We start from the raw sequence: 12,516 nt of genomic DNA on the forward strand, positions 1-12,516 counted from the left end.
AATTACGTGTTAATAGCATTCTTCGCTTGCTAAGGATTTTTTTCGTTAATTTTGCGAGATTTTTACTTCGTTGTCACTCGACACACATAAAACGTGACCTGCTGAAAGTGGCATTTCATCAGAAAATTAATTACGAAACAATTTAATGAAAAAAATAAAACATTATCCTTTTGAAATCCTGACTCGAGCGAATGAATTTTAATTATCCGAGAAGCGCTTGTTGTCGTCGCTCTTTTCAGCAGCGAAATGAGACCGTTTCTCGAGATGCATTGGAAAAGGTTAACCGCCGCCCAAGTAATTTTTATCCTGCAAATCCAGTCGTTTTTTAAATGACTGGCTTAGTCGTAAGAATGAGACAAACTTCTTCCGATTTGAAATACTTTTATGTTTTTTAAAGTGGATTGGGTTGGCGGTTGTGGCAGCGACACCGCTTCACATTACCTTACGATTCCAGAATTAAACCGGATTATCCCACAAACAGAGCATAAAAACTTAGGAGTTTATTTTGCAGCAGATAAAATCGATTTTTAGTTTAAGAAGTCACCGAAAAATTAGTGCCACAGAATTTGATATTTTTTAAAGCAGCATACTTCGTCATCAACCCTAATTCGGTTAGCCCAATTTGCTAGTGAATCATTGCGAAAAAGTGTCAAGAGAGTCAGCATTTTTAACATTAAGTTATTAAACTGCTCGAGTTAAATCGCGGGGGAGGTTAAATCATTGAAAAAACTGCTGTGACCCCAGCAGCGTAGTCGCCTTTCTTTTGTAGCTTTATTCGAGCTTGACTTAATCCGGGGATGCTTCCATAAATAAAGAAATTAAAAAGGAAAACCGTCGACCTGTCGTGATGCTCGGGGACAAAGTGCTACTCCGTGAAACTTATTTCTAAAATATATCGTCTCGGGAAAATTGCGGTGGAAATTATTAACACTGGATTTATAAAGCCGCGTAATTTGTATAAGCCGAATTTAATTTGACGTATCATCACGTACGCCTCAGAATAATCAAGGAAGTGACTTTAGGTAGCTTCAAGATGCGCCATTTCGACAAATTGCAATATTCTTATTGAATAATGGCAGCTGTTCGCGAGCTCTTCCTTAACTTTTCCGCTCACATTTCGCTGTAAAAGCAGCCTCCCTATAATTATTTTACGAAAGTGTCCTCCAAGACTCTTTTATTACAAAACAATCTCGTGAAAGCCTTTTCTTAGAGCGGGTCTTCCATATATCCAATATTTGATACCTCCAGATAAAGGTCCGGGTGGAATCGATGCAGAATGTCTCCGGGATAAAACCAGAATACAATATCAGTGCCGGATTTTTGGTCCACTATTGTGCCATAGATGGGATTAGGTGGATTAGGCGATGGCTCACCACAAAACAAACGTCTAAACAAACTACCCCATTTTCGTATACGAACACCTCCGGCGATGGAACTTTCAGTACAGTGCGTGAGATAAGTAAACAATGAAGAGTTTATTGTCATTTAAAAATCGAAGAACGAATGAGGCGGAAACACTTGACGAATCTGCGTCATTTGCAAACTACAGGTTTAAACAGGTACACATGAGAGGTTATAAATTGTATTGCGCTCTCTTCCAATTTCAAACGCAAATAAATGCGAATTTATTTAAGTGGAATGAAATAAATAAAAAGACGACCCGAGTAATACCTAATTTAAAATCTGATTCCGACATTCCACCAGAGCTGCTCGGCTCTAGGAGAATAGACGTAATTTATTTCAAAGATCAGTCGTGATTTGTAGATCGAAAGAAATTAAGTGGAGAGTACTGTGTCTCGTATGCAAAGAGAATAGAAGAACGAGTCAAAGTATTACGTATTTAGAATTTTCAGCGGTACCAAGAAGTCCAATATGAACTCGGAGAACCTTCCAAATATTAAAAACTTGATAAGATATGAGATGACGCATCCCACGCGACACCACCATCTGTTCCCAAATTATATTAAAATAAAGTTTTGATCCGGGCCGTCTTTGTTTGAAATGTTGACGACACAACGAGCGAAATAAGTTCGGTTCCGATTGGAACTCGGGGGAGTTTCGCGAAGGAAATTGTCGCTTTCGGCGTACCGCAACACCAGAAAAAAGATCTTCGATCGAGTAACGAACATCGAGGAAGTTTGCCACCCCCCTGGCAGGAAGAAACGGCACCATAGCTAATTCGCTTAGAGGGGCGAACGACGTTCTAAAAAACTCCGCCTTGCACACAGCAACAGCCATTTTCACGGTGGGAAGATTTCCTTTCGGTCCAAGTCGAGGGCCCGCTTATATCCGACTTATTTCACACATTATTTGCACCACTTTTGACGTTCTCGGGGTTCTGGACGGTTTATTGTGCAAGAAGCGGATCTGAAGAAGTGGAGAGCGCTGCTGGTGGCACTTCAATTACTTACTTGCAAGCTGCTCTAAGTAAATAAGCTCTAATGGACCAAGGTTGGAGGCTTTCCACAAGCGAAAACGGGAATCCTTGTTTTAGGCAAAATTGAAGGGTTCCTCGTAAAAACGAAGAGATTTAGATATGATTCGTGAAAAGCGTGCTGTGCAATTTTCATGTGGAGCCTCTCAACTGGAAGAGAGTTCCGAATTTGTTGCTGAAAAGGGGCAAAGTAAAGAAACTGTTATTGCTGCTCAGTTAAACACAAAGTTTGTTGACAAACGGCCAACTTTGGCTGATTAAGTACGTGTCGAGTTGCGATTATGTTTTTTTTAGTGTGCGAGTCTAATTGTTTTATAGAGGTTCTCTTGGAAAACTTTCAAATAATCCCAGTTGACCCATTTATTACTTCGCTTTTTCTAAACCGAAGTTATCAGACCTTTACCACCTTCTTATTCCTTTTCAAATTCATTTTCATATCCTCACTACATTCTATCATTTATAAACAATTTGCATTACTCTTCTACCAAGTGCAACGACAACAAACTAAAGTAGAGTAAGTATATTAAGCTCACGTTAAAGTTTCGAAAGTTGATTTAGGTACTTTCATATAAAAGGTATTGTAAAACTTTGTGTTATAGTTTCCATAATTAAGAAAATTACAAAGAAAGTCTTTTTGCGTGAAAAACTCTTAAGTCAACTTTTCTAATTAATAAAGTTTAGATGGCATCTTCGATACTCCCTTTTGATTATCGTGAAATAATTATAAAATAAAATATTCTTTAAAGTTCTTAACAGAGTCCACCGATACCGTAAGAACTTTTAATCGCGCAAATCCTTCCAATATATTTTGGATCCGGAGCGGTTAATTTAAAAATTGTACATATCTCCGATCTTCCAGAGAACGGTATTTTTCCTCCACTCCTGAACATAACGGCTCCGCCAATCCGATCCTTATTGGGTGAGATTGCAATCTTTACCATCCGAGGGACATCTTCAGACATTCTTTTTTTACTTTATATCAAATTATTATCTAAGGCCTGGGGTTTATATGAAGATAAACTACCAACGATAACACCATTGCTTTCCGCAATGACCTAGAAAGGGCGGCGTTTATTCCGGGCACTATCTTCATCGATACATATTTTTATGGTTTATCTATACTTACGTCTCTGTAATTCCGCTCGAGTTGCAACAAAAACCTCCATAAAAGCAACGCCAGCGAAACTGAAACCTACGGAAATACACCTACCGGAATCGCCTCCATACTTCTTTTTATGACTTCATAGAGGAGGATATAAAAGCCGTGCTTTTCTCGTTGCATCGTCAGCACGGTTATTCAAAGCTCACCTCTAACGAGCAGCGTTCACTCGCCGTTTTTGTCTAATTGGGTCAATGGGTACGAACGACAGGAATTAGAGCGATATATTTTTATTTTCATAAATAAAACATACAAATAAAATGTTTTCATCTCAGGCAAATGAAAAAGTTTCATTTGATGTGTTATGAACTTGTATGGCAATTATCACAGCATCAACATATACAATAAACATTGAAAACACGGAACAGTTTTTGATTGTTGTGACAGTCATTATAAAATATATACTGTTATATAATATATGCCTAACACGCTACAAACTATACACTTCATGAACGTAGTATATAAATCCTCTAGATTACAGATTACGCACTGCGCTATGGTATATTTTATACGAAAGTCCGGTCAGAACTTGTTAACAATGTTTGCACCGGACTAGAAGTACAATCGAAAACTTGTCAGATCAATCCTTGTACCCCACGTACGAGCTCACATCAAACAAAACTGCTAAAACCGTCACCTCCCAATACTTCTTCAACGCGCGTTAATTGGTCCCACGTGACCTGAACGGAAAAATCCCTGAATGCCGTTGCGGCAGATAATGAGTATTATGATTTTGATGTGACCAAAATGAAAGTGAAGTGCAGATAATGTTGTCAAATTGTGCTGAAAATAAAAAACTGTTCGTCTCCCCAAATTCGATTAGCAGCGATAAGTTTGTGTGAAGCATCATTACAGTCTCCTTTGGGACAAGTCTATTAATCATCCCTCCTCTTCGATCGACAAGTTATAAAACTTAAATTAGGTGTGATAGGAGGAGTAATGGATCAGTCCTGTTTGATGTTGCTCTCTAGTTAGCAGAATGCGCAATTGTGATTGCAACAGGACCAATCTGGCAACTTTCCGAAGTGTCAAAATTCTAATGCAAGATTAGATACATAATTGTTTTCGATGTGTCGTGCCCCTTAACAGCTACATATCCAGAATTATACATGATATTTTACATTAAGTGACACAAAAATAAAATATAATCGATTTTAACATAAAAGAATTATGTACAGAAGCCGAACAATTCCTTTACAACTAGTCAAGCGTGAATTTTTGTACTTTTCAGTTATGTCCGGAGACGCCACGAGATAAAACGAGACGAGAGCAAATATTGCGCTTGGTGCATAACATCACTTTCGAAATCCATCTTCATCAGTTGTAAAGGAAACTGCGTTTAATATCTCTAGTTTACATCTCGTTATTTTAAAGCCTGGACCGCGCGATTCCGTCGTCTACAACGACGGCTTTATGTAAAATACAAAATGAAATTTTAATAGTCTTGCACAGCATACACACTCAACATCCAAGTAATATTACGTTACAAGTAGCGCTATAAAGAGTTGCCTATTTTTACAGAATGCAAAGCTGCACAACGGAAATGAGTCTACGGTTATGTTCTTGGTGTTCCCAACCCAACCCTGTTGATTGCAATCTCGCGACGCAATTTTAGAAAAACATGTGCTGCTGTCCGATTAAATTTACACATTTTTCGAAGGCCCCTACCTCATTCAATTCCTTAAAAACGACGTATAAAAAATACGTGAAAAGGTGTGTTACAGGCGCAGCAAGCGATGTAAGAAAGCGTATTTGTTAAAGTTTAACGAACATGTGAGGAATTCTTATTAAATTGTTCCCGAAGAAGTACACATACGCGGAAAAAGCTGACATTGGACCGTAGAGGTGTCAACATAACGTAAACATGAACCCGTGTTGCGAACCCTTGCGTCATACGAAATTTGTGTGTTAATAAGGAAATCATCGTGAGCGAGGAGGAATTTTTTATCTACGAAGAAGCCGCTGCTTCAGACTCTCGTACCAAGTGAGAGAATATAAAAGTTTTATTAAAACTTTCGCCAAGTTTTTATTACTGAATTTCCGCAAAAATGTAGAGCCATTCAGTCTGTCAGGCAAATAGATTTTTAATCAAAAACTCCTAATTCTATTCATACTTGAAACTTTAAACAATTTTGCACCTCATTCTCCCTAAAATATATTTTTTTTTGGAATTCATCTGCGTTAACACTGCATAATCAAAACTTCTTTTACCAGTGTCGAAATAATCCGTTTCACATTTTATTTTTAACTGATTATATAAATGTAACAAATTTTTCACTTGTTTGCTAATGACTGGAAAAAATAAAAAATAAAAATTAACAGTTACAAAGTAAAATCAAAGGTGAAATTATTTGTCTTTGGATAGTGTTGCGCAATATATTGTCTCTGGAATAAGATAAGTGATAACATTTGACAAAGTACTCCTTTTCAAGTGAAACAGATTTCATTTTTTAATAACTATAGTTGGCGCGGGGACTCAGTGGAGCAATAAATTGGCGTGATCTTCACGTGATTCGGGAGATGTTTTCCTATTGGTTAAAGGGCGCGCGTTAAGAAGTTCGGTGCAGCTCAATGCACGCAGCAAAAATTTCCATCCATTCTTAAAGTAATAAGATTTAAATTTCCCGCACAAAACTCAAATTTGGCGAGGCAGTGTAAATCAGGCTTTTCATGACCTTGCTAGAAACTATCACGTGAACACCTCGTGACTACTCCACTAGTTCGCCGCTCTAACTATAGTACAGGATCTCCAATCTCCGCATGAGATCTTTCAAGATGAAGTATATGTTTTCTGCTATTGAAAGCACAGTTCACAATAGTTCTGAATTTGTCTAGTGCAGCATAACACAACCAAGCTTAATTTATGTTTTCGTAATGTATTAATAAATAAAGTCCTAGGCTTAAAAAGAAAATTAAAAGACAGTTTATAGTTTTAAGAGAAATTGTCCAGTAATTATATTTTGAATCTATAAGCGGCAATGTTCGTTACAGCTATAAATTAGAACCTGTTGTTAATTCAAAACTACCTACCCTGTCCTCCATTTTAGTGTTCAATGTGCAACTATAATAATTCCAATTAAGCGTTAATTACGCCGTCGAAACAAAACGAACTACGCAAACTTTAATTAATGGCAATTAATTATGCTTATTAATAACAAAGCAAATACTTTGTGAAGTGTACTCTTTAATTTGGTGTTAATTATAGAGCAAAAACGCACATCGCACGAGTGTCTGAAAACGCAGCCAAGTTTTTACTTATCTAACTGTACAAGTTTCAGCTCGTTTGGACTGAAATGTTTATTTAATAAAGCGTAGCAATTTAAGATAATTCTTCGCACTTCTGCTACGAATTTAAATTTGCTAAAGATAATCAACATGGGACAAAACTAAATCCGAGTTTTGCTTGTAAATCGTGTTACCAACTTCACGGTTGTTTCACTTGATAAAGTAAATTATCTCAAAGTGCTAAACAGGATGACGAAAATGAACACAAATTTGTTGGAACTGAAGCAAAAATTTTTGATCTTGGAGCAGCGCGTGCTAGACGAACATCGACAACATTCAATCAAATTACATCGAATATATCTCCAACACATGTTTCATAAGATTCATATAGGTATAGTAGTTACAAAGTAGTTAAAAATATATCATATTGGGGAGTATTACCTACACTTGTAAAGCTAATTGACGTCTTTACTTAATTCCTAAATGACAGTTGCTAAGACAGTTTCGAATATAGTCGTTGAAGCATTCTAACAGTCAACAGTCTTGGTTTTTGCCACGTTTCCTACCTTGTGCTGTCGAGATGAATGCCATTCGGTCTGTACAACACACCTTCAGACTTTCAAACGCGGCAAAACCGCGACTCGAAGAAACTAGATTGGTTATTAAAATTGAGATTACAATAGAATGGAAGCGGCACAACTCTAATCCTCACAGTTGTACTCACGCCAACTTTGAGCAAGTCAATGATAAGTCCTGGGCACGTCCCACAGTTCAAAGTAATCCGGCGGGTTGTGCTATTTGTACCTCGCCGGTCCCAGCCATGGGCATCCAAACATTTGGCAGCCGGCGAGCACCACCATGAGGACCACGACACAACCAATCACCGAATAGACGATGCACAAATGGACCAATGCGAAAACGTAGAGAGTGCGGTGGCACCAATGGTTGGGTTCGAAGAGCGTAGGCGCGTAATCGGGCCACTTGATCCTCAAGATCCAGTAATTTCCCAAACCGAACCAGGTTATGAGGATGACGGTGAGAGCGATCGAGGCGACTCGAGAACCGATGGATGTGGAATTGGCGGCGGTGGAGGCGTCCATGCGACGCGTGTGGAGCTGGTTGTAAAGGGTCAAACCCATTTTCACGCAACCCACGCTTCCTCCCACCACCATGTAGATGGGAATGTTCGGCTCTCTGGGACAGTCTTTCAGGAATTGAATACCTGCGAAGCGACGTCGAGTTAATGGCCTGGAGCGGACGGGGGTGGCGAGGCGTGCATTTTTATTGCAGACGTGTCTGGGTGCAAGTTACGACGGCATTACGTTTCACGGAATTTTCAACAAAAGTACTTCGACTCGAACGAACGCGGAAAAATGGGGTTAAAGGCAGACATGTTGTTTTAATGAAGTGCCGTCGATAATATTTACATTTTATTTACTCTTTGCAACATTTGTTCCAGAGCAGAGACTGAATTATGGAATTCCCAACGAAATTCTCTTTCCGGTCTGCATCTAATTTGCTTTCATCAAATAATTTTTCAACAACAGGAAACTGATAATATAAAATTTCATAAAACATGTCACCTAGAGTTTGCTTAATTTATCGTCTTATATATACAACACAGGAACTACTTAGTTCAAATGAAATTGGACCTTTCCCCAGAAATAAAACATGTTGCTGAAATTTACATAAAATTGAACTCCGCACGAAAGGTGGAAATGATCTAGTTTTCATAAAATAAAGTTATTACCCACCAACATGCCCAGCACACAGAGATTAAATGATTGATGTGCTCCTTCTTATCCCAAGTTATGCATTCAACATAATGCTTCTTTCAAAAAATAAGTTATTCAATATTGTTTTCATAATTTATCATTTTTGCAGCTCCTAAAATTGTATTCCAACAAAGTGAACAAAGAATTAATTAAAAAAATAGGAAAACGACTTTCACACGTAAAAAGGTTCAGTGTTAACCTCAACATATGATAGTTCAACAGAAAAAGTAAAATGGGTTGCACATAAATTTTGTTTTGGTCGACAAAAAATTACGTAGCTCATGTTTTCCCCTAAAATAACTGTGTAAAATTTTTTCTCATTGTGCGAATTGAAGTTTCACTCAGCAACCACAATTTTAAATACAAAAATGCAAATTCAGACAATTTCAATTTTCCATGTGAGTAGCGAGTAAATTCAAGTAATTACCTCTGCGTTTGCTGGATATCTCTCTAAATCTTCGACGAACAGTGTTTCATAAATCAACATGGCTCTTGAAGTGTATAATACTTTCCGCAAGAAGGAAACGATGCAAGAGCAACAAAACTTGTACTCGACACGTCTGCGATTCAAAAAGATAAACTAACTAGATTTATGCCAACGTTTGAATAGTCTCAACTCGTGAAAAATCTTCTTCCATTGCCAAACACTAATTTTCCATCGAATCGGAATTCGTCGAGTAGCGGCAAATAAATTTAAAATGTAAACGAAAAAGGAAATCTTCTAACGTATGTATTATTTATGACGTTTAACCTTCGACTCGAGCTATACTCGTGGGTTTCCGATGACCCTCCCTGTATTATCCCGAGACCTGGATCTCTCCAAACAATTTAAAAGTTGTTACGAACGGCCGCAGCTTCATCCACCCAAGTTTTTCCTGTTTGAGAGGCGTGATGCACATTTTTAAACTCAAATCTTTTAATTGTGCACGAGGAAACTACCCTTGATGCGCGAGAGATGTGAGGGTTGCATGCTGCACGCATACACGATACTTACCCATGATGAGCATTAGCAGAGGTAGAGTGGATAAGCAGACCAGAACGACCGTAACCACCACTGAAAAAGAGGAAAATTAGAAGTTTTTCGATTCAGAGGAGTTGACTTGGATAAGTGGAGTTAAGTGGATGTCGTGCGTGTCCTGGAAAGGGTTCCAATAAATTGTTAAAAGAGTACAAAACCCCCTTTGCTCGACTGTTAGTCTTCTCGGTGTAATGAGCCGTAGCTACTAAGGAATAATCCAAAACGTGTCGAGAATTCGCAAAATTTGCACGCCAGGCGACGTAATTATTTCATGAAGGTCACCGTACATGTTAATGTGCCGTTATTGCGTCGAATTAGGGTTATTAATATTAATGGTAAAACTAACTCGGGCGAAAGCTCTTACCTTCAATAATAGACTTCTAAATTAACAATCTCTTGCGCTTCAAGTTTTTCCAACTGCAATCAACTGAAGACAAACACTTCTCGAACTGGCTGAACCGGACCGTTAAATCAATTAATTTCATTCTCAAATGTACTAATTTCAGAAATAACGTTCCTAATTTCATTTACAAATTGGCCAATTTAATTAAATATGAAAAATTCGTCGTTCGCTTGAGTGAAATTGGATGGTTAATAATAATTGAATGTCGTATGGTCGGGTTAATTCCACGATGGAATAAGGTAACGGGTGTCTATTGCGTGAAAATTTAAGAACCGTCATGGAAACAGATGTATTTTAAGGTCAGATAACTCGAGATTGACTTATAGGAATTTTTTTCCATCAAAAATCGGCACTGATGAGGTAATTTATTGAAGTGTCTCGAGTTGGCGCGGGTCCAACCAAGAGTAGAATTTCCTGAGTTTCCGGAAGCAATTTATATCAATTTCTAATTTGAAAGCAAACCTGTCACAGATGTCAACAATAAAAGGACCCAAGAAGCATCCGAACTATTCTTTCATAAAATCTCAGTCCGCCACTGAAATATTTCTATCCTGTCCCTTTTCTCTACGACAAAGCAGACACTTCGCCGCAAGAGCAGATTCCTCCCGAGGAGTTATTTGCATACGACTCTTTTAATTAGCACCAGAGTGTCGACGAGTTCCAAACAGAATCTAAATGTTAACCGACCCACCTGTCTTATTGACGATGCTCAGAGCTTTGCAGACGAAGTCGCATGTTCCAGACGCTTCCAAGTTGGCGTCTTTGAGCTGATAAGCGACGGAGCCGTACGTGGTCAAGGAGATGCCAATACCGATGCCCTGTTCGACGCCGCCGTATTTTTGGTCGGAACAGAGGCGGCGTTGTTCGTCCCCGGACACCTGCGGCAGGCCGACCTGTCAGTCAGGGGTTAGACAAAGTCATACCGCCGCCTCCACTTCACCTAACACTATAAGCCAAAGCTGTTAAAGCAGAAGCAGCCAACAGGGTTTCAGATAGAGAAGAGAAAGTTTCAGAGGAGAGAGATTAATGACTATTGTGGCAGAGCTAATCCCTTCGATACAAGTGATTTCAGATGCAACACACAAAGTAGTTGAGCCGCCCCCAGTACGTTTCCCAGCGTGCAGTATCCTCATTAAAAAAAGTTTTTACATTCTGCTTTATAGGCACTCCGCTTGCAACTTGAAACTTTGATTAAAAAAATGTAATTAAAATTCGGTTAATTAGCTAATTGACTTCAAGATTCTTTTTTCATTTTATTAGAATTCGTGTCAATTAATTTAAATAGTTTACTTTTTATGAACATACAGTCGCGGACAAAAAAAAGTAGGATAATGTTTTTTCGCTAATGTAAATTTGCTTGCCCTTTCTATGGTTACTATGAACATATTGATTTATTTATTATAGTAACCCCGGTTTACTCAACTCAATTTTGGCTAAATTTCTTAATAAGACTTGTCCTACTTTTTTTTGTCCGCGACTGTATATTTTTTGGAATTTATTCTGTCAAAATGGAAAGCATTTCAAAACATTGGAGTGTTCAGCTCAGATGTTACTATTTTTTAGACATCCTCAAATAAAAGTTACTTTGTGGAATGATGACGAAACATAATTTCGTATACAGGGTTATTCACGAGAGACTTCCGATGAAAATTTCGTTATATGCAACCGAAACTACAATTTCCAATGGTTTCTAATTTCCTAAATTGATAAAAAGTAATACTTAAATCAACGATTGCTGACCCTTATTGTCTGTCATGTCAGTATTATCTGTCATGTCAGTTTTCACATTTATATTAACTTTTGCTCATAACCTCAATAAAGGGAAAGTGTCATGATCAGTCTTATTCGCCAAGCTTCTTGAATTACTAACTTATTTCGAATTAAACATAATATCAAGTTCTAGGGGTTTCTTGTATTTTGGGTTGCATATAACGAAATTTTCATCGGAAGTCTCCCGTGAATAACCCTGTATATCAAACCTTTAAAAATAGTACTTTTATTTTTTTATAATTAATTTACGTGCCTACATTTAATGTTACTGTGTATTTTTTCTTTTGTTGGTTTTGTAATTTTTTAGCGATTCGACGATACATATTTCTTAACAACAACAGCTCACGAGATGCAAATAAGAGATTGTAAAACCTACACAATAAGTTGTGCAAAAACGTACGAAGAGTGAAATTGTTTGGAAAATTGTTTTTACTTCCCACAGAAAATATGTCTCGATGCTTCTTCTTTTAAAATATTTAAGTAACATCTGAAACTTGAACGTAATTCGAATTTCCCAAGCCACGAACAGAAAGTTCTGTAGTGTTTGCTGTCGCAACTAAAATCATTTGTACCCATCACATTTGACTAAGTTCAGTGTTGGTAAAGTGTGCGGAGACAGAATTTCATTTCATATAAAATTTACTGACAAAAATAGACCCTTATGTCATCCCAGTGCGTATTTTTAAATGTTTCCACCCACGGTTACTCGTCCTGAATAATTTATAGCTTCAC

General features: G+C 37.8%; 1 protein-coding gene across 4 annotated transcripts in view; it reads right to left on the reverse strand.

The window, feature by feature from the left end:
• Nucleotides 1-3,807: 3,807 nt before the first annotated feature.
• Nucleotides 3,808-12,516, reverse strand: part of LOC138135045 (protein stum-like) — a 94,338-nt gene continuing 85,629 nt past the window's right edge. For 3 of the 4 annotated variants that reach the window (XM_069053681.1, XM_069053680.1, XM_069053683.1), the window contains 3 exons: nucleotides 10,706-10,907; nucleotides 9,588-9,647; nucleotides 3,808-8,040 (listed from right to left, as the gene is read on the reverse strand). In XM_069053681.1, coding sequence (XP_068909782.1) covers nucleotides 7,613-8,040; nucleotides 9,588-9,647; nucleotides 10,706-10,907 — 690 coding nt within the window. In that variant the 3' untranslated portion in view covers nucleotides 3,808-7,612. The remainder of the gene's footprint in view (nucleotides 8,041-9,587; nucleotides 9,648-10,705; nucleotides 10,908-12,516) is intronic. The other variant, XM_069053682.1, reaches the window with a different exon arrangement.

This window comes from Tenebrio molitor, chromosome 7 (genome assembly GCF_963966145.1).
Source record: "Tenebrio molitor chromosome 7, icTenMoli1.1, whole genome shotgun sequence".
In the NCBI taxonomy this organism is placed as follows: Eukaryota; Metazoa; Arthropoda; class Insecta; order Coleoptera; family Tenebrionidae; genus Tenebrio; species Tenebrio molitor.